This window comes from Hemiscyllium ocellatum, chromosome 47 (assembly GCF_020745735.1).
Source record: "Hemiscyllium ocellatum isolate sHemOce1 chromosome 47, sHemOce1.pat.X.cur, whole genome shotgun sequence".
Taxonomy (NCBI): domain Eukaryota; kingdom Metazoa; phylum Chordata; class Chondrichthyes; order Orectolobiformes; family Hemiscylliidae; genus Hemiscyllium; species Hemiscyllium ocellatum.
The window spans coordinates 17,196,033-17,222,133 of NC_083447.1; the positions used below are offsets into that span (position 1 = coordinate 17,196,033).

The window sequence follows — 26,101 nt, forward strand, 5'->3', positions numbered from 1 at the left end:
CACATATTTCTTACTTTTCCTTCTACGTTTCAACAAAAAATTAAAGTCTTGACAAACCCTGCTGCAGCGCTGATCCACAAGCAGGAACTCTGTGGCTTGAAATGAGTGGGCAGCTTCATTTTCTGGATTCTGCCAGAGCTCCTCAATATGGTATTTCCAACTTGAAGCTTTTCAGGAAGACCAAAGGCATTTTGGTAAAATGTTAGGAATTCTGACTGTCCTGTGATGGGATATGAGCTGTCACAACACTAGAAACCATATTTGGAGTGTGTCACATTTCAGACACTGGGCTAAGATTCAAATTAACAGCAGAATCTATTAGAACACACCAATCTCCATCAACACATAATGAGATGTCAAATAAGCATCAAGTCTTAGAAGGTACAAATCTGGAAAGAAAATTAAAACTAAAGAATTTGATAGTGCCCTTTCTTTAATGAACAGAAAATGAGTTTGGACATTTCTCACAATCACTTATTCTCAAATCGAAATGCAGCTGAACATTTGGAACCGGCGCATTCAGAGACAACTTGGTCCCAAAGCCAACAATCTGATCATGTACCGGGTCTGAAAGGTCCAACCAAGACGAGATCCCACACCCTTTGGTCAGAGAGTCCCAGTCAGCAGCCAGCTGGATCCACAAACGTGCACCAAAAGCAGAACGGGATTTTAATAGAAAATTGTCACAGACCCATCCAAAAGACGCACCTGCAATTGTCCAACTCCTGTTTAAATTGTCAAATTAAAAACATTAGTTGCTCAGGTTCAAGATGAAACAATTTCTACGTCACCAAGTGAGACTCCGTCCCTGTAAGCGATTGTAAGGATCCAATCTGCGCGACATAAAGGCAATGGCGTCTTTTTTGCCCTCACTTCTTCTTTCCAAAGAGACTGAATCTTCGGTCACTGTCCCGTTTAGGATTGCCTTCATCAGTGGAGGAGGTAGTAAGAGGCATCTGACCACTTTGCTGAGCGATTTGTGCGTGTTCTGTGATGGCTGTAGAAATAGTCTTGATCCAATTGTTCATCTCCTCCTAAAATGGGGGACATTGAAGAAGCAACAAAATAAAACCATGTGAATGCATTTGATACAACCATCATCACTTAACATCATTTTTTTTAACGCAATGTATACATACTTTCCACTACTGAGTTGTCCAAAACCCAATGATATAGAATGCAGGAAAATAGATGGTGATACCTTGGAAAATGTCCAGATTACAGAGGAGGAAGTGCTGGATGTCTTGAAACGGTTAAAGGTAGATAAATCCTCAGGACCTGATCAGTTGTTCCCTAGAACTCTGTGGGAAGCTAGAGAAGTGATTGCTGGGCCTTTTGCTGAGATATTTGTATCATCGATAGTTACAGGTGAGGTGCCGGAAGACTGGAGGCTGGCTAACGTGGTGTCACTGTTTTAGAAGGATGGTAATGACAAGCCAGGAAACTACAGACCAGTGGGCCTGATGTCGGTGGTGGGCAAGTTGTTGGAGGGAATCCTGAAGGACAGGATGTACATGTATTTGGAAAGGCAAGGACTGATTGGGGATAGTCAACATGGCTTTGTGCGTGGGAAATCATGTCACACAAACTTGATTGAGTTTTTTGAAGTAACAAAGAGGGCAGAGCAGTAGATGTGATCTATATGGACTTCAGCAAGGCGTTCGACAAGGTTCCCCATGGGAGACTGATTAGCAAGGTTAGATCTCTCAGAATACAGGGAGAACTAGCCATTTGGATACAGAACTGGCTCAAGGGTAGAAGACAGAGGGTGGTGGTGGAGGGTTGTTTTTCAGACTGGAGGCCTGTGACCGTGGAGTGCCACAAGGATTGGTGCTGGGCCCTCTACTTTTCATCATTTAGATAAATGATTTGGATGCGAGCATAAGAGATACAGTTAGTAAGTTTGCAGATGACACCAAAATTGTTAGGGTGGTGGACAGCAAAGAGGGATATATCAGATTACAACAGGATCTTGATCAGATGGGCCAATGGGCTAAGAGGTGGCAGATGGAGTTTAATTCAGATAAATGTGAGGTGCTGCATTTTGGGAAAGCAAATCTTAGCAGGACTTATACACTTAATGGTAAGGTCATCGGGAGTGTTGCTGAACAAAGAGACCTTGGAGTGCAGATTCATAGCTCCTTGAAAGTGAAGTCGCAGGTAGATAGGATAGTGAAGGTGGTGTTTGGTATGCTTTCCTTTATTGATACAGGGGTTGGGACATCATGTTGCAGCTTTACAGGACATTGGTTAGGCCACTGTTGGAATATTGCGTGCAATTCTGGTCTCCTTCCTAATGGAAAGATGTTGTGAAATTTGAAAGGGTTCAGAAAAGATTTACAAGGATGTTGCCAGGGTTGGAGGATTTGAGCTACAGGGAGAGGCTGAACAGGCTGGGGCTGTTTTCCCTGGAGTGTCGGAGGCTGAGGGGTGACCTTATAGAGGTTTACAAAATTATGAGGGGCATGAATAGGATAAATAGACCAAGTCTTTTCCCTGGGGTTAGGGGAGTCTAGAACTAGAGGGCATAGGTTTAGGGTGAGAGGAGAAAGATATAAAAAAGACCTAAGAGGCAACTTTTTCACACAGAGGGTGGTACATGTATGGAATGAGCTGCCAGAGGAAGTGGTGGAGGCTGGTACAATTGCAACATTTAAGAGGCATTTGGATGGGTATATGAATAGGAAAGGTTTGGAAGGATATGGGCCAGGTGCTGGCAGGTGGGACTAGATTGGGTTGGGATATCTGGTGGGCATGGACGGGTTGGACCGAAGGGTCTGTTTCCGTGCTGTACATCTCTATGACTCTTTCTCAGTCCGAAACGGCCTACTGTGTATCCTGAGACTGTAACACCTTGTTCTGCACACATCCCCTTCCCTCCCCAGCCTGGAGAAACAGTGTTCTTGCACCCAGTCTGTCCAGCCCTGTCAGAATGTTTCACGTCTAAGTGAGACTCCCCATCATTTCCCCGGAAGGCTCAGTCAACCTGACTGCTCCTCACAAGGTCACCCTGTCATCCTCAGGCAGGGGAGCCCTGGCTGCTGCCCTTTCGTGGTCAGTACCTTGTGTTACTCATAAGGAGACAACAAACACGCACACTAGCGAAGCTCACCTCGTCCTTAGCCTGGAATAGGTACTCACTACCGTCGTTCATCCTGTCACAACGAGAAGGAAACATAGTGAGAAAGTGCGAGAAATGATTCACAATTAGTAGGGAATAAAACTATTCCATGAAACACTTGACTGTCTGCCCTGCTGCTGTTCGCTGTTATCACTGCAGTTCATCGGTGGGGGGGGGGGGGGAATATTTACCCTCTCATTCAGATGTGTTTTCCTGAACGTTTTATATTCGACAATGGGGGAACCAGTGAGTAAACACAAAATCAGACAGTATGTAGTAACAGAAGTGAAAATGCATTGTTGCAGAGGATAACGGAACAGCCAAGCTGTGTCCATGTTCTGTCAGTCCCGGTTAGCTGCTGAATGGATCTTCACTCACCTTCACCAATCCACTGTGATTCTTTGAACCCCAGGGTGCTAGCAGCTGTCCATGTTACAAAGACAATTTTAAACTGAATCTGAGCAAACTCAGCCCCAGTTCTCCATCACACTCACCGGACTTTAAAGACAAACTTCTTCTTCTTGTAATTGCTGGCGATTTCACAGGTCGACTCGCTCAGGGTGATGAGAGGCTCTCCGTTGTAGGTTACCGCTGATTTATATCCCTTGGCATCTTTATAAAAGCCCAAGTCTCCTTTGCTAACCACGCAGTATACATTAACCCAGGACCTGAAGGAAACAGAGAAGGAGCAGGTCTTTAAATCGCTTGGAAAGAATGTCCCTAAGACACTGTCACTCAGGCAGGTCCGAGAAAAGTTCGCCTGGACGGCAAACTTTCACAATGTTGGAAGACTGGCTTAAAAATTATTTTTCAAATACAGGAAACACATGTCAACCCAAACATGGACAAACACAAACACTCATACCGATGAACACACTGCATTAAACTGCACACCCCCGAACATTCTGCACTGTACTACACACCGAATAACATATTGCAATAAAGTACACACACACTAACACGCTGCACTAATCAAACACACACTAACACACTGCACTAATCAAACACACACTAACGTACTGCACTAACCAAACACCCACTAACACACTGCACTAACCAAACACCCACTAACGCACTGCACTAACCAAACACCCACTAACATAATGCACTAACCAAACACCCACTAACGCACTGCACTAACCAAACACCCACTAACGCACTGCACTAACCAAACACCCACTAACGTAATGCACTAACCAAACACCCACTAACGCACTGCACTGACCAAACACCCACTAACGTACTGCACTAACCAAACACCCACTAACGTGCTGCACTAACCAAACACCCACTAACGTACTGCACTAATCAAACACCCACTAACGAACTGCACTAACCAAACACCCACTAACGCGGTGCACTAATCAAACACCCACTAACGTACTGCACTAACCAAACACCCACTAACGCACTGCAATAATCAAACACCCATTAACGTACTGCACTAACCAAACACCCACTAACACGCTGCACTAACCAAACACCCACTAACGTACTGCACTAACCAAACACCCACTAACGCGCTGCACTAACCAAACACACACTAACGTACTGCACTAACCAAACACCCACTAACACGCTGCACTAACCAAACACCCACTAACGCGCTGCACTAACCAAACACACACTAACGTACTGCACTAACCAAACACCCACTAACACGCTGCACTAATCAAACACCCACTAACGCACTGCACTAACCAAACACCCACTAACGCATTGCACTAACCAAACACCCACTAACGTACTGCACTAACCAAACACCCACTGACACGCTGCACTAATCAAACACCCACTAACGCACTGCACTAACCAAACACCCACTAACGCATTGCACTAACCAAACACCCACTAACGTACTGCACTAACCAAACACCCACTGACACGCAGCACTAATCAAACACCCACTAACGTACTGCACTAACCAAACACCCACTAACGTACTGCACTAACCAAACACACACTAACACGCTACACTAACCAAACACCCACTAACGCACTGCACTAACCAAACACTCACTAACACGCGGCACTAACCAAACACCCACTAACGCACTGCACTAACCAAACACCCACTAACACGCTGCACTAACCAAACACCCACTAACGTACTGCACTAACCAAACACCCACTAACGCGCTGCACTAATCAAACACCCACTAACGCACTGCACTAACCAAACACCCACTAACATACTGCACTAACCAAACACCCACTAACACACTGCACTAACCAAACACACACTAACATACTGCACTAATCAAACACCCACTAACGTACTGCATTAATCAAACACCCACTAACGCACGGCACTAACCAAACACCCACTAACACGCAGCACTAACCAAACACCCACTAACGCATTGCACTAACCAAACATCCACTAACGTACTGCACTAACCAAACACCCATTAACGCGCTGCACTAATCAAACACCCACTAACGCACTGCACTAACCAAACACCCACTGACACGCAGCACTAACCAAACATCCACTAACGTACTGCACTAACCAAACACCCACTAACACGCTGCACTAACCAAACACCCACTAACGCGCTGCACTAATCAAACACCCACTAACGCACTGCACTAACCAAACACCCACTGACACGCAGCACTAATCAAACACCCACTAACGTACTGCACTAACCAAACACCCACTAACGTACTGCACTAACCAAACACCCACTAACACGCTGCACTAACCAAACACCCACTAACGTACTGCACTAACCAAACACCCACTAACGCGCTGCACTAACCAAACACCCACTAACGTACTGCACTAACCAAACACCCACTAACACGCTGCACTAACCAAACACCCACTAACGCGCTGCACTAATCAAACACCCACTAACGCACTGCACTAACCAAACACCCACTGACACGCAGCACTAATCAAACACCCACTAACGTACTGCACTAACCAAACACCCACTAACACGCTGCACTAACCAAACACCCACTAACGTACTGCACTAACCAAACACCCACTAACGCGCTGCACTAACCAAACACCCACTAACGTACTGCACTAACCAAACACCCACTAACACGCTGCACTAATCAAACACCCACTAACACGCTGCACTAACCAAACATCCACTAACATACTGCACTAACCAAACACCCACTAATGCACTGCACTAACCAAACACCCACTAACGCGCTGCACTAACCAAACACCCACTAACGTACTGCACTAACCAAACACCCACTAACGTGCTGCACTAATCAAACACCCACTAACGAACTGCACTAACCAAACACACACTAACGTACTGCACTAACTAAACACCCACTAACGTACTGCACTAACCAAACACCCACTAACGCGCTGCACTAACCAAACACCCACTAACGTGCTGCACTAACCAAACACCCACTAACGTACTGCACTAATCAAACACCCACTAACATACTGCACTAACCAAACACCCACTAACGCACTGCACTAACCAAACACCCACTAATGCACTGCACTAACCAACACCCCTACTAACGCACTGCACTAAACAACACACTCACAAATGCACTGCACTAAACTACACACCCACTAAAGGACTGCACTAACCAACACGCCCACTAACGCACTGCACTAAACTACACACCCACCAATGCACTGCACTAACTATACACCCGCTAATGCACTGCTCTAACCTACACACCCACCAACGCACAGCTCTAACCTGCACGCCCGCTAATGCACTGCTCTAACTTACACACCTAGTAACGCACTTCTCAAACCTACACACCCACTACACACTGCTCTAACCTACACACCCACTAACGCAGTGCTCTAACCTACACACCCAGCAACGTGCTGCGCTAACCTACACACCCACTAATGCACTGCTCTAACCTACACACCCACTAACACTTGCTCTAACCTACACACCTACTATCGCACTGCTCTAACATACACACGCACTAACGCCCTGCTCAAACCCTCACACCTGCTAACATACTACTCTAACCTACACAGCCACTAACGCACTGCTCTAACCAACACACCCGCTAATGCACTGCTCTAACCTACACACCCAGTAATGCACTGATCGAACCTACACACCAGCTAGCACACTGCTCGAACCGACACACCCGCTAACGCACTGCACTAACCTACCCAAGCACTAACAAACTCCTATAACCTACCCACCCACTGACGCACAGCTCTAACCTACACACCCAGTATCACACTACACTAACCTACACACCCGTTAACACACTGCTCTAACCTACACACGCACTAACGCAAAGCTTTAACTCACCCAGTCGTTAACGTACCGCTCTAACCTACACACTCACTAATGCACTGCTCAAACCTACACACCGGCTAATGCACAGCTCTAACCTACACACCCACTAACGCACTGCTCTAAACCTATACACCCACTAATGCACTGCCCTAACCTACACTCTCGCTAACGTACTGCTCTAATCGACACACCTAGTAATGCACAGCTCTAACCTACACACTCAGTATCGCACTGCTCTAACCTACACACCCACTAATGCATTGCTCTAACCTACACACCCACTAATGCACAACTCTAACCTAAACTCCCAGTATCGCACTGCTCTAACCTACACACCCAGCAATGCACTGCCGAAACCTACCCACCCGCTCACGCACTGCTCTAACCTACACACCCAATATTGCACTGATCTAACCTACACACCCGCTAGGTCACTGCTCAAGCCAACACACCCACCAACGCAATTCCCTAACCTACACACCCACTAATGCACTGCTCTAACCTACACACCCACTAACGTACTGCTCTAACCTACATACCCAGTAATGCACAGATCTAACCTACACACCCACCAACACACTGCTCGAACCTACAAACCCTCTAACACACTGCACTAACCTACCCAAGCACTAACGAACTGTTCTAACCTACCCACCCAGTATTGCACTTCTCTAACCTACACACCCGCTAACCTACTGCTCTAATCTACACACGCACTAACGCACAGCTTTAACTCACCCAGTCGATAACGTACCGCTCTAACCTACACACCCACTAATGCACTGCTCTAACCTGCACACCCGCCAACGCACAGCTGTAACCTACATACCCACCAACGCACTGCTCTAACCTACACACCCAGTAACGCACTGGTCTAACCAACACACCCAGTAATGCACTGATCTAACCTACACAGCCACTCACGCACTGCTCTAATCGACACACCCAGTAACGCACAGCTCTAACCTACACACCCAGTATCACACTGTTCTAACCGACACACCCACTAACACACTGCTCTAACCTACACCCGCACTAACGCAATGCTCTAACCTGCACAGCCGCTAACGTACTGCTCTAAACTACACACTCACTAATGCACTGCTCTAACCTACACTCTCGCTAACGTACTGCTCTAACCGACACACCTAGTAACGCACAGCTCAAACCTACTCACTCAGTATCGCACTGCTCTAACCTATGCACCTACTAATGCATTGCTCTAACCTACACACCCACTAATGCAATGCTCTAACCTACACTCCCACTAGTGCACAACTCTAACCTACACACCCAGTATCGCACTGCTCTAAAGTACACACCTAGTATCGCACTGCTCTCACCTACATACCCACTAATGCACTGCTCTAACCTACACACCCACTAACGTACTGCTCTAACCTACATACCCAGTAATGCACAGATCTAACCTACACACCCACCAACACACTGCTCGAACCTACAAACCCTCTAACACACTGCACTAACCTACCCAAGCACTAACGAACTGTTCTAACCTACCCACCCAGTATTGCACTTCTCTAACCTACACACCCGCTAACCTACTGCTCTAATCTACACACGCACTAACGCACAGCTTTAACTCACCCAGTCGATAACGTACCGCTCTAACCTACACACCCACTAATGCACTGCTCTAACCTGCACACCCGCCAACGCACAGCTGTAACCTACATACCCACCAACGCACTGCTCTAACCTACACACCCAGTAACGCACTGGTCTAACCAACACACCCAGTAATGCACTGATCTAACCTACACAGCCACTCACGCACTGCTCTAATCGACACACCCAGTAACGCACAGCTCTAACCTACACACCCAGTATCACACTGTTCTAACCGACACACCCACTAACACACTGCTCTAACCTACACCCGCACTAACGCAATGCTCTAACCTGCACAGCCGCTAACGTACTGCTCTAAACTACACACTCACTAATGCACTGCTCTAACCTACACTCTCGCTAACGTACTGCTCTAACCGACACACCTAGTAACGCACAGCTCAAACCTACTCACTCAGTATCGCACTGCTCTAACCTATGCACCTACTAATGCATTGCTCTAACCTACACACCCACTAATGCAATGCTCTAACCTACACTCCCACTAATGCACAACTCTAACCTACACACCCAGTATCGCACTGCTCTAAAGTACACACCTAGTATCGCACTGCTCTCACCTACATACCCACTAATGCACTGCTCTAACCTACACACCCGCTAACGTACTGCTCTAACCTACACACCCACTAACGTACTGCTCTAACCGACACACCCAGAATCGCACTGCTCTAACCTACACACCCACTAATGCACTGCTCTAACCTACACACCCGCTAACGTACTGCTCTAACCTACACACCCACTAACGTACTGCTCTAACCGACACACCCAGTAATGCACTGATCTAAGCTACACACCCAACAACATACTCCTCTAACCTATACACTCACTAACACACTGCACTAACCTACCCAAGCACTAACGAACTGTTCTAACCTAGCCACCCACTAAGGCACAGCTCAAGGCTACACACCCAGTATCGCACTTCTCTAACCTACACACCCACTAACCTACTGCTCTAACATACACATGCATTAACGCACTGCTTTAACTCACCCAGTCGCTAAGGTACCACTCTAACCTAAACTCCCACTAATGCACTGCTCTAACCTGCACACTCAGTAACGCACTGGTCTAACCAACACACCCAGTAATGCACTGGTCTAACCTACACACCCACTAACGCACTGCTCAAACCTATACACGCACTAATGCAATGCTCTAACCTACACACCCAGTAATGTACTGATCTAACCTACACACCAACTAATGCACTGCTCTAACCTACACACCCACCAACACACTGCTTGAACCTACACACCCGCTAACGCACTGCACTAACCTACCCAAGCGCTAACGTACTGCACTAACCTACTGCACTAACCTACACACCCTCTAGCCTACTGCTCTAACCTACACACCCGCTAACGTACTGCTCTAACCTACACACCCACTAACGTACTGCTCTAACCGACACACCCAGAATCGCACTGCTCTAACCTACACACCCAGTAATGCACTGATCTAAGCTACACACCCAACAACATACTCCTCTAACCTATACACTCACTAACACACTGCACTAACCTACCCAAGCACTAACGAACTGTTCTAACCTAGCCACCCACTAAGGCACAGCTCAAGGCTACACACCCAGTATCGCACTTCTCTAACCTACACACCCACTAACCTACTGCTCTAACATACACATGCATTAACGCACTGCTTTAACTCACCCAGTCGCTAAGGTACCGCTCTAACCTAAACTCCCACTAATGCACTGCTCTAACCTGCACACTCAGTAACGCACTGGTCTAACCAACACACCCAGTAATGCACTGGTCTAACCTACACACCCACTAACGCACTGCTCAAACCTATACACGCACTAATGCAATGCTCTAACCTACATGCCCACTAACATACTGCTCTAACCTACACACCCACCAACAAACGGCTCTAACCTACACACTCGCTAACACACTGCACTAACCTACCCAAGCGCTAACGAACTGTTCTAACCTAGCCACCCACTAAGACACAGCTCTAACCTACACACCCAGTATCACACTTCTCTAACCATACACCCGCTAACCTACTGCTCTAACCTACACACGCACTAACGCACTGCTTTAACTCACCCAGTCGCTAAGGTTCCGCTCTAACCTAAACTCCCACTAATGCACTGCTCTAACCTACACACCCGCTAATGCACTGATCTAACCTACACATAGGCCAACGCACTGCTCTAACCCACACACACGCTAATGCACTGCTCTAACCTACACACCCACTAATGCACTGCTCTAACCTACACACCCAGTAATGTACTGCTCTAACCTACACACCCACCAACACACTGCTTGAACCTACACACCCGCTAACGCACTGCACTAACCTACCCAAGCGCTAACGTACTGCACTAACCTACTGCACTAACCTACACACCCTCTAGCCTACTGCTCTAACCTACACACGCACTAACGTACTGCTGTAACCTCTACACCCACCATGGCACTGCTCTAACCTACACATCTGCCAACGCACAGCTCTAACCTACACACCCAGTAACGCACTGGTCTAACCAACACACCCAATAATGCACTGATCTAACCTACACACCCACTAACGCACTGCTTTAATCTACACACCTGTTAACGTACTGCTCTAACCTACACACGCACTAACGCACTGCTCTAACCGACACACCCAGTAATGCACTGCTCTAACCTACACACCCACAAATGCACTGCTCTAACATACACACCAGCTAATGCACTGGTCTAACCTCCACACGCACTAACACACTGCTCAAACCTACACACTTCCAATCGTAGTGTTCTAACCTACAGACCCGCTAACGTACTGCTCTAACCTACACACGCACTAACGCACTGCTCAACCCAACACACCCGCTAACATTCTACTCTAACCTACACAGCCGCTCACGCACTGCTCTAACCTACACACCCGCTAACATACTGCTATAACCTTCCCACCCGCTTACGTACTGATCTAACCGACACACCCAGCAATGCACTGCTCTAACCTACGCACCCAGTATCGCACTGCTCTAACCCACACACCCACTAATTCACGTCCTCTAACCTACCCACCCGCTCACGCACTGCTCTAACCGACACACCCAGCAACGCACAGCTCTAACCTAAACACCTACTAATACACTGCTCTCACCTACATACCCGCTAACGTACTGCTCTAACCTACACACCCGCTAACGTACTGCTCTTACCTACCAACCCACACACAGACTGCTCTAACCGACACACCCAGTAATGCACAGCTGTAACCTACACACCCAGAATCGCACTGCTCTAACCTACACACTCGCTAATGCACTGCTCTAACCAACCCACCCACGAACGCACTGCTCTCACCTATCCACCCGCTCACGCACTGCTCTAACCTACACACCCACTAACACAATGCACTACCCTACCCACCCACAAACACTTCTCTAACCTACACACCCACAAACGTACTGCTCTATCCCACACGCCCACTAACACACTGCTCTAACCTACACACCCAGTAACGCACTGGTTTAACCTACACACCCGCTAACACACTACTCTAACCTACACACCCAGTAATGCACTGATCTAACCTATACACCCGCTAACGCACTGCTCTAACCTACACACCCGCTAACGCACTGCTCTAACCTACACACCCACTAACACACTGCTCTAACCTACACACCCACTAACACAATGCACTACCCTACCCACCCACAAACACTTCTCTAACCTACACACCCACCAACGCACTGGTCTAACCAACACACCCACTAACACACTGCACTAACCTACCCACCCACTAACGTACTGCTCTAACCTACACAGCCAGTAATGCACTGATCTAAGCTACACACCCACTATCGCAGTGCTCTAACTTACACACCCTATTGTACTGCTTTAACCTACACACACACAAATGCACTGCTCCAACCAATGCACCCAATATTGCACTGCTCTAACCTACACTCCCGCTAACGTACTGGTCTAACCTACACACCCGCTAACGTACTGCTCTAACCCACCCACCCACTCACTCACTGCTCTAACCTACACACCCATTAACGCACAGCTCTAACCTACACACCCACTAACGCAAAGCTCTAACCGACACACCCGCTAACGTACTGCTCTAACCCACATACCCAGTAATGCACAGATCTAACCTACACACCCGCCAACGCACTGCTCTAACCTACACACCCAGTAACGCACTGGTTTAACCTACACACCCACTAACACCCTACTCTAACCTACACACCCAGTAATACACAGATCTAACCTACACACCCAGTAATGCACTGGCCTAACCTACACACCCAGTAATGCACTGGTCTAACCTACACACACAGTAACGCACTGATCTAACCTCCACACCCACTAACACACTGCTCTAACCTACCCACCCACTAACACACTGCTCTAAGCTACACACCCACTAACACAATGCACTACCCTACCCACCCACAAACACTTCTCTAACCTACACACCCACAAACGTACTGCTCTATCCCACACGCCCACTAACACACTGCTCTAACCTACACACCCAGTATCGCACTGCTCTAACCTACACACCCAGTAATGCACTGCTCTAACCTACACACCCACAAATGCACTGCTCTAACCTACACACCCGCGAACGTACTGCTCTAACCTACACACCCGCTAACGTACTGCTATAACCTACCCACCCGCTTACGTACTAATCTAACCTACACACCCAGTATCGCACTGCTCTAACCTACACACCCACTAATTCACGTACTCTAACCTACCCACCCGCTCACGCACTGCTCTAACCGACACACCCAGCAACGCACAGCTCTCACCGACACACCCAGTAATGCACTGCTCTAACCTACACACCCACTAATGCACCGCTCTAACCTACACACCCGCCGCTAACATACTGCTCTACCCTACACACCCACTAACGCACAGCTCTCACCGACACACCCAGTAATGCACTGCTCTAACCTACACACCCACTAACGCAAAGCTCTAACCGACACACCCGCTAGTGTACTGCTTTAACCTACACACGCACAAACGCACTCCTCCAACCAATGCACCCAATATTGCACTGCTCTAACCTACCCACCCACTCACTCACTGCTCTAACCGACACACCCAGTAACGCACAGCTCTCACCGACACACCCAGTAATGCACTGCTCTACCCTACACCCCCGCTAACGCAAAGCTCTAACCGACACACCCGCTAACGTACTGCTCTAACCCACATACCCAGTAATGCACAGATCTAACCTACACACCCAGTATCGCACTGCTCTAACCTACACACCCACAAATGCACTGCTCTAACCTACACACCCGCTAACGTACTGCTCTAACCTACACACCCACTAACGCACTGCTATAACCTACCCACCCGCTTACGTACTAATCTAACCTACACACCCAGTATCGCACTGCTCTAACCTACACACCCACTAATTCACGTACTCTAACCTACACACCCGCTCACGCACTGCTCTAACCGACACACCCAGCAACGCACAGCTCTAATCTAAACACCCACTAATGCACAGCTCTAACCTACACACCCATTAACACACTGCTCTAAGCTACACACCCACTAACACAATGCACTACCCTACCCACCCACAAACACTTCTCTAACCTACACACCCACAAACGTACTGCTCTATCCCACACGCCCACTAACACACTGCTCTAACCTACACACCCAGTAATGCACTGCTCTAACCTACACACCCACAAATGCACTGATCTAACCTATACACCCGCTAACGCACTGCTCTAACCTACACACCCGCTAACGCACTGCTCTAACCTACACACCCACTAACACACTGCTCTAACCTACACACCCACTAACACAATGCACTACCCTACCCACCCACAAACACTTCTCTAACCTACACACCCACAAACGTACTGCTCTATCCCACACGCCCACTAACACACTGCTCTAACCTACACACCCACTAACACACTGCTCTAACTTACACACCCACCAACGCTCTGGTTGAACCTACACACCCACTAACGCACTGCACTAACCTACCCACCCACTAACGTACTGCTCTAACCTACACAGCCAGTAATGCACTGATCTAAGCTACACACCCACTATCGCAGTGCTCTAACCTACACACCCGCTAACGTACTGCTCTAACCTACACACCCGCTAATGTACTGCTCTAACCGACACACCCAGTTAACGCACAGCTCTCACCGACACACCCAGTAATGCACTGCTCTAACCTACACACCCACTAATGCACAGCTCTAACCTACACATCCGCTAATGTACTGCTCTAACCTACATACCCAGTAACGCACTGAACTAACCTACACACCAACTAATGCACAGCTTTTACTCACACAGTCACGAACGTACCGCTCTAACTTACACACCCACTAATGCACTGCTCTAACCTACACACCCGCCAACGCACTGCTCTAACCTACACACCCAGTAACGCACTAGTTTAACTTACACATCCACTAATACACTACTCTAACCTACACACCCAGTAATGCACTGATCTAACCAACACACCCAGTAATGCACAGGTCTATCCTAGACGCCCAGTAATGCACTGATCTAACCTTCACACCTACTAACGCACTGCTCTAACCTACACACCGAGTAACGCACTGGTTTAACCTACACACCCGCTAACACACTGCTCTAACCTACACACCCGCTAACGCACTGCTCTAACCTACACACCCACTATCGCACTGCTCTAACCTACACACCCACTAATGCACTGCTCTAACCTACACACTCACTAATGCACTGCTCTAACCTACACACACTGTAAGGCACTACTCTAACCTACCCACCCACTAACGTACTGCTCTAACCTACACAGCCAGTAATGCACTGCTCTAACCTACACACTCACTAATGCACTGCTCTAACCTACACACACTGTAAGGCACTACTCTAACCTACCCACCCACTAACGTACTGCTCTAACCTACACAGCCAGTAATGCACTGATCTAAGCTACACACCCACGATCGCAGTGCTCTAACCTACACACCCGCTAGTGTACTGCTTTAACCTACACACGCACAAACGCACTCCTCCAACCAATGCACCCAATATTGCACTGCTCTAACCTACCCACCCACTCACTCACTGCTCTAACCGACACACCCAGTAACGCACAGCTCTCACCGACACACCCAGTAATGCACTGCTCTAACCTACACACCCGCTAATGCACAGCTCTAACCTACACACCCGCTAACATACTGCTCTACCCTACACACCCACTAACGCACAGCTCTAACCTACACACCCGCTAACGCAAAGCTCTAACCGACACACCCGCTAACGTACTGCTCTAACCCACATACCCAGTAATGCACTGATCTAACCTACACACCCGCCAACGCACTGCTCTAACCTAAACACCCAGTAACGCACTGGTTTAACCTACACACCCACTAACACACTACTCTAACCTACACACCCAGTAATACACTGATCTAGCCTACAGACCCAGTAATGCACTGGCCTAACCTACACACCCAGTAATGCACTGGTCTAACCTGCACACCCAGTATTGCACTGATCTAACCTCCACACCCGCTAACGCACTGCTCTAACGTACACACCCACTAACACACTGCTCTAACCTACACACCCATTAACACACTGCTCTAAGCTACACACCCACTAACACTTCTCTAACCTACACACCCACAAACGTACTGCTCTATCCCACACGCCCACTAACACACTGCTCTAACCTACACACCCAGTATCGCACTGCTCTAACCTACACACCCAGTAATGCACTGCTCTAACCTACACACCCACAAATGCACTGCTCTAACCTACACACCCGCTTACGTACTAATCTAACCTACACACCCAGTATCGCACTGCTCTAACCTACACACCCAGTATCGCACTGCTCTAACCTACACACCCACTAATTCACGTACTCTAACCTACCCACCCGCTCACGCACTGCTCTAACCGACACACCCAGCAACGCACAGCTCTAACCTAAACACCCACTAATGCACTGCTCTAACCTACACACCCGCTGACGTACTGCTCTTACCTACCAACCCGCTCACGCACTTCTATAACCGACACACCCAGTAATGCACTGCTCTAACCTACACACCCACTAATGCATTGCCCTAACCAACCCACCCGCTAACGGACTGCACTAACCTACCCACCCACTAACTTACTGCTCTAACCTACACAGCCAGTAATGCACTGATCTAAGATACACACCCACTATCGCAGTGCTCTAACCTACACACCCGCTAATGTACTGCTTTAACCTACACACGCACAAACGCACTGCTCCAACCAATGCACCCAATATTGCACTGCTCTAACCTACACACCCGCTAACGTACTGCTCTAACCTACCTACCCACTCACTCACAGCTCTAACCGACACACCCAGTAACGCACAGCTCTCACCGACACACCCAGTAATGCACTGCTCTAACCTACACACCCGCTAATGCACAGCTCTAACCTACACACCCGCTAACGTACTGCTCTAACCTACACACCCACTAACGCACAGCTCTAACCTACACACCCGCTAACGCACAGCTCTAACCGACACACCCGCTAACGTACTGCTCTAACCCACATACCCTGTAATGCACTGATCTAACCTACACACCCGCCAACGCACTGCTCTAACCTAAACACCCAGTAACGCACTGGTTTAACCTACACACCCACTAACACACTACCCTAACCTACACACCCAGTAATGCACTGGTCTAACCTCCACGCCCAGTAATGCACTGCTCTAACCTACACATCCACAAATGCACTGCTCTAACCTACACACCCGCTAACGTACTGCTCTAACCTACACACGCACTAATGTATTGCTCAACCCTACACATCCGCTAACGCACTGCTCTAACCTACACACCCGCTGACGTACTGCTATAACCTACCCACCCACTTACGTACTGATCTAACCGACACACCCAGCAACGCACAGCTCTAACCTACACACCCAGTATCGCACTGCTCTAACCTACACACCCGCTAACGTATTGCTCCTAACTACCAACCCGCTCACGCACTGCTCTAACTGGCACACCCAGAAATGCACAGCTGTAACCTACACATCCAGTATCGCACTGCTCTAACCAACCCACCCGCTAACGCACTGCTCTAACCTACACAAGCACTAACATACTGCTCTAACCTACACACCCACTATGGCACTGCTCTAACCTACACATCCGCCAACACACAGCTCTAACCTACACACCCAGTAATGCACTGGTCTAACCAACGCACCCAATAATGCACTAATCTAACCTACACACCCACTAACACACTGCTTTAATCTACACACCCGCTAACGTACTGCTCTAACCTACACACGCACTAATGCACTGCTCAACACTACACACCCGCTAACGCACTGCTCTAACCTACACACCCGCTAACGTACTGCTCTAACCTACACACACACTAACGCACTGCTCTAACCGACACACCCAGTAATGCACTGCTCTAACCTACACACCCACAAATGCACTGCTCTAACCTACACACCCGCTAACGTACTGCTCTAACCTACACACGCACTAACGCACTGCTCAACCCTACACACCCGCTAACGCACTGCTCTAACCTACACACCCGCTAACGTACTAATCTAACCTACACACCCAGTATCGCACTGCTCTAACCTACACACCCACTAATTCACGTACTCTAACCTACCCACCTGCTCACGCACTGCTCTAACCGACACACCCAGCAACGCACAGCTCTAACCTAAACACCCACTAATGCACTGCTCTAACCTACACACCCGCTAACGTACTGCTCTTACCTACCAACCCGCTCACGCACTGCTCTAACCGACACACCCAGTAATGCACTGCTCTAACCAACCCACCCGCTAACGGACTGCACTAACCTACCCACCCACTAACGTACTGCTCTAACCTACACAGCCAGTAATGCACTGATCTAAGCTACACACCCACTATCGCAGTGCTCTAACCTACACACCTGCTAATGTACTGCTTTAACCTACACACGCACAGCTCCAACCAATGCACCCAATATTGCACTGCTCTAACCTACACACCCGCTAACATACTGCTCTAACCCACCCACCCACTCACTCACTGCTCTAACCGACACACCCGCTAACGTACTGCTCTAACCCACATACCCAGTAATGCACTGATCTAACCTACACACCCGCCAACGCACTGCTCTAACCTACACACCCAGTAATGCACTGGTCTAACCTCCACACCCACTAACGCACTGCACTAACCTACACACCCAGTAATGCACTGCTCTAACCTACACCCCCGCTAACGCACTGCTCTAACCTACACACCCGCTAACGCACTGCTCTAACGTACACACCCACTAACACACTGCTCTAACCTACACACCCATTAACACACTGCTCTAAGCTACACACCCATTAACACACTGCTCTAAGCTACACACCCACTAACACACTGCTCTAAGCTACACACCCACTAACACAATGCACTACCCTAGCCACCCACAAACACTTCTCTAACCTACAGACCCACAAACGTACTGCTCTATCCCACACGCCCACTAACACACTGCTCTAACCTACACACTCACTAATGCACTGCTCTAACCAACACACCCAGTAATGCACTGATGTAACCTACACACCCAGTAACGCACTGGTCTAATCTACACACCCACTAACACACTATTCTAACCTACATACCCAGTAATGCACAGACCTAACCTACACACCCGCCAACGCACTGCTCTAACCAACACACCCAGTTATGCACTAATCTAACCTACACACCCGCTAACAGACAGCTCAAACCTACACACCCACTAACACAGTGCTCTAACCTACACTCCCATCAACGCACTGCTTGAACCTACACAATTGCTAACACACTGCACTAACCTACCCACCCACAAATACATTGCTCTAACCTACACACCCGCTAATGTACTGCCCTAACCTACTCACCCACTCGCTAACGTACTGCTCTAACCTACACACCCGCAAACGCACTACTCTAAACTACACACGCACTAAAACACCACTCTAACCTACACACCCAGTAACGCACAGGTTTAACCTACACACCCACTAACACACTACTCTAACCTACACACCCATAATACACTGATCTAACCTACACACCCATAATACACTGATCTAACCTACACACCCAGTAATGCACTGGTCTAACCTACACGCCTAGTAATGCACTGGTTGAACCTACACCCCCACTAACACACTGCTCTAACCTACACATCCACTAACACACTGCACTACCCTACCCACCCACAAACGTACTGCACTACCCTACCCACCCACTAACACACAGCTCTAACCTACACACCCACTAACGCACTGCTCTAACCTACACACCCACTAATGCACAGCTCCAACCTACACACCCAGTAATTCACTGATGTAACCTACACACCCAGTAACGCACTGGTCAAACCTACACACCCACTAACACACCATTCTAACCTACATACCCAGTAATGCACTGATCTAACCTACACATACACTAATGCACTGCTCTAACCTACACACCCAGTAACGCACTGGTCTAACCTACACACACACACTATCGCAGTGCTCTCACCTACACATCCGCTAACGCAGTGCTCTAACCTACATGCCCACTAATGCACTAATCTAACTTACGGACCCACTAACGCACAGTTTTAACTCACGCAGTCGCTAACGTTTCGCTCTAACCTACACACCCGCCAACGCACTGCTCTAATCTACACACCTGCTAACATATTGCTCTAAACTACACACACGCCAATGCACTGCTCTAACCTACACACTCGCTAACGTACTGCTCTAACCTACGTACTCACTAACGCACTGCTTTAACCTTCACACCCGCTAACGTACTGCTCTAACCTACGCACTCACTAACGCACTGCTCTAACCGACACACCCGCTAACGCACTGCTCTAACCTACACACTCGCTAACGTACTGCTCTAACCTACACACCCACTAATGCACTGCTCTACCCTACACACTCACTAACGTACTGCTCTAACTGACACACCCACTAATGCACTACTCTAACCTACACACCCACTAATGCACAACTCTAACCTACGCACCCAGTAATGCATTGATCTAACCGAAACACCCGCTAACGTACTGCTCCAACCTACACACCCGCTAACACACTGCTCTAACCACCCACCCACTAACGCACTGCTATAAACGCCACACCAGTCAACTCACTGTTCTCACCTACACACCCACTAACACACTGCTCTAACCTACACATCCACTAACACACTGCTCTAACCTACACACACACTAATGCACTGTTCTAATCTACACACCCGCTCACGCACTGCTCTAACCAACACACGCAGCAACGCACAGCTCTAACCTACACACCCACTACTGTACTGCTCTAACCTACCCACCCGCTCATGCACTGCACTAACTGACCCACCCACTAACGCATTGCTATAAACGACACACCAGTCAACTCACTGTTCTCACCCACAAACACATTGCTGTAACCTACACACCAGCCAACGCACTGTTCTAACCTACACACCCACTAACACACAGCTCTAACCTTCACACCCACTAATGCACAGCTCTAACCGACACACCCAGTATTGCACTGCTCTAACCTACACACCCGCTAACGCACTGCTCTAACCTACACGCCCACTAATGCACTGTTCAAACCTACACACCCACTAATGCACTGCTCTAACCTACATACCCACTAATGTACTGCTCTAACCTACACACCCACTAATGTACTGCTCTAACCTACACACCCCCTAATGCACTGCTCTAACCTACACACCCATTAATGCACAACTCTAACCTACACACCCACTAATGCACTGCTCTAACCTACACACTCACTAATGCACTGCTCTAACCTACACACTCACTAACGCGCTGCTCTAACCTACACACCCACCAACGCACTGCTCTAACCTACACACCCACCAACGCTCTGCTCGAACCTACACACCCGCTAACACACTAAACTAACCTATCCACCCACTAACGTACTGCTCTAACCTACACAGCCAGTAATGCACTGATCTAAGCTACTCACACACTATCGCAGTGCTCTAACCTACACACCCGCTAATGTACTGCTTTAACCTACACACGCACAAACGCACTGCTCCAACCAATGCACCCAATATTGCACTGCTCTAACCTACACACCCACTAACGTACTGCTCTAACCTACCCACCCACTCACTCACTGCTCTAACCGACACACCCAGTAACGCACTGCTCTCACCGACACACCCAGTAATGCACTGCTCTAACCTACACACCCACTAATGCACAGCTCTAACCTACACACCCAGTAATACACTGATCTAACCTACACACCCAGTAATGCACTGGTCTAACCTCCACACCCACTAACGCACTGCTCTAACCTACACACCCATTAACACACTGCTCTAACCTACACACCCACTAACACACTGCTCTAACCTAGCCACCCACAAACACTTCTCTAACCTACACACCCACTAACACAATGCACTACCCTAGCCACCCACAAACACTTCTCTAACCTACAGACCCACAAACGTACTGCTCTATCCCACACGCCCACTAACACACTGCTCTAACCTACACACCCAGTAATGCACTGATGTAACCTACACACCCAGTAACGCACTGGTCTAATCTACACACCCACTAACACACTATTCTAACCTACATACCCAGTAATGCACTGATCTAACCTACACACACACACACACACACACACACACACACACACACACACTATTGCAGTGCTCTAACCTACACATCCGCTAACGCACTGCGCTAACCTACATGCCGACTAATGCACAGACCTAACCTACACACCCGCCAACGCACTGCTCTAACCAACACACCCAGTTATGCACTAATCTAACCTACACACCCGCTAACAGACAGCTCAAACCTACACACCCACTAACACAGTGCTCTAACCTACACTCCCATCAACGCACTGCTTCAACCGACACACTTGCTAACACACTGCACTAACCTACCCACCCACAAATACATTGCTCTAACCTACACACCCGCTAATGTACTGCTCTAACCTACTCACCCACTCGCTAACGTACTGCTCTAACCTACACACCCGCAAACGCACTACTCTAAACTACACACGCACTAAAACACCACTCTAACCTACACACCCAGTAACGCACTGGTTTAACCTACACACCCACTAACACACTACTCTAACCTACACACCCATAATACACTGATCTAACCTACACACCCATAATACACCAATCTAACCTACACACCCAGTAATGCACTGGTCTAACCTACACGCCTAGTAATGCACTGGTTGAACCTACACCCCCACTAACACACTGCTCTAACCTACACATCCACTAACACACTGCACTACCCTACCCACCCACAAACGTACTGCACTACCCTACCCACCCACTAACACACAGCTCTAACCTACACACCCAGTATCGCACTGCTCTAACCTACACACCCACTAACACACCATTCTAACCTACATACCCAGTAATGCACTGATCTAACCTACACATACACTAATGCACTGCTCTAACCTACACACCCAGTAACGCACTGGTCTAACCTACACACACACACTATCGCAGTGCTCTCACCTACACATCCGCTAACGCAGTGCTCTAACCTACATGCCCACTAATGCACTAATCTAACCTACAGACCCACTAACGCACAGTTTTAACTCACGCAGTCGCTAACGTTTCGCTCTAACCTACACACCCGCCAACGCACTGCTCTAATCTACACACCTGCTAACATATTGCTCTAAACTACACACACGCCAACGCACTGCTCTAACCTACACACTCGCTAACGTACTGCTCTAACCTACACACTCACTAACGTACTGCTCTAACTGACACACCCACTAATGCACTACTCTAACCTACACACCCACTAATGCACAACTTTAACCTACGCACCCAGTAATGCATTGATCTAACCGAAACACCCGCTAATGTACTGCTCCAACCTACACACCCGCTAACGCACTGCTCTAACCACCCACCCACTAACGCACTGCTATAAACGCCACACCAGTCAACTCACTGTTCTCACCTACACACCCACTAATGCACTACTCTAACCTACACACCCACTAATGCACAACTCTAACCTACGCACCCAGTAATGCATTGATCTAACCGAAACACCCGCTAACGTACTGCTCCAACCTACACACCCGCTAACACACTGCTCTAACCACCCACCCACTAACGCACTGCTATAAACGCCACACCAGTCAACTCACTGTTCTCACCTACACACCCACTAACACACTGCTCTAACCTACACATCCACTAACACACTGCTCTAACCTACACACACACTAATGCACTGCTCTAACCGACACACCCACCAATGCACTGCTCTAACCTACACACCCGCCAACGCACTGCTCTAACCTACACACCCAGTAATGCTCTGCTCTAACCTACACACCCAGTAATGCACTGATATAACCTACACTCCCAGTAATGCACTGATATAACCTACACTCCCAGTAACGCACTGGTCTAACCTACACACCCACTAACACACTATTCTAACCTACATACCCAGTAATGCACTGATCTAACCTACACACCCGCTAACGCACTGCTCTAACCTACACACGCACTAAAGTACTGCTTTAACGTACACACCCACAAATGCACTGCTCTAATCTACACACCTGCTAACGTACTGCTCTAAACTACACACCCGCCAACGCACTGCTCTAACCTACACACCCGCTAACGCACTGCTCTAACCTACACACCCGCTAATGCACTGCTCTACCCTACACACCCACTAACGCACTGCTCTACCCTACACACCCGCTAAAGCACTGCTCTAACCTACACACCCGCTAATGCACTGCTCTAACCCACACACCCAGTATCACACTGCTCTAACCTACACACCCACTAATGCACAACTCTAACCTACATACCCAGTAATGCATTGATCTAACCGACACACCCGCTAACGTACTACTCCAACCTACACACCCGCCAACGCACTGCTCTAAACACCCACCCACTAAACGCACTGCTATAAATGACACACCAGTCAACTCACTGTTCTCACCTACACACCCACTAACACACTGCTCTAACCTACACACCCACTAACACACTGCTCTAACCTACACACACACTAATGCACTGTTCTAATCTACACACCTGCTCACGCACTGCTCTAACCGACACACGCAGCAACGCACAGCTCTAACCTACACACCCACTACTGTACTGCTCTAACCTACCCACCCGCTCACGCACTGCACTAACTGACCCACCCACTAACGCACTGCTATAAACGACACACCAGTCAAATCACTGTTCTCACCCACACACCCACTAACACATTGCTGTAACCTACACACCAGCCAACGCACTGTTCTAACCTACACACCCAGTACGGCACTGCTCTAACCTACACACCCAGTTATGTACAGCTCTAACCTACACACTCAGTTATGCACTGCTCTAACCAACACACCCAGTACGGCACTGCTCTAACCTACACACCCGCTATCACACTGCTCTAACCTACCCACGTGCCAAAGCACTGCTCTCACCGACACACCAGCCAACGCACTGTTCTAACCTACACGCCACCTAACACACTGCTCTAACCTACACACCCAGTGATGCACTGATCTAAGCTATACACCCAGTAACGCACATCTCTAACCTACACACCCACTATCGCACTGCTCTAACCTGCACACCCGCTAACGCACTGCTCTAACCTACTCACCCAGTAATGCACTGCTCTAACATACACCCCTGCTAAAGTACTGCTCTTACCTACACACCCAATAACGTATTGCTCTAACCTACACACTCGCTAACGCGCTGCTCTAACCTACACAGCCAGTAATGCACTGCTTTAACCTACACTCCCAGTAACGCACTGATGTAACCTACACACCCACTAACACACTATTCTAACCTACATACCCAGTAATGCACTGATCTAACCTACACACTCGCTAACGCACTGCT

General features: G+C 48.5%; 1 protein-coding gene across 1 annotated transcript in view; it reads right to left on the reverse strand.

Annotated features, from left to right (window-relative positions):
* Positions 1–696: 696 nt before the first annotated feature.
* The window catches only part of LOC132836640 (spectrin beta chain, non-erythrocytic 4-like), a 197,079-nt gene continuing 171,674 nt past the window's right edge, over positions 697–26,101 (reverse strand). Inside the window, exons 33-35 of the mRNA XM_060856031.1 lie at positions 3,616–3,789; positions 3,113–3,155; positions 697–1,034 (exon numbers count right to left, since the gene is read on the reverse strand). Of these exons, the coding sequence (XP_060712014.1) occupies positions 870–1,034; positions 3,113–3,155; positions 3,616–3,789 (382 nt within the window). The 3' untranslated portion in view covers positions 697–869. The remainder of the gene's footprint in view (positions 1,035–3,112; positions 3,156–3,615; positions 3,790–26,101) is intronic.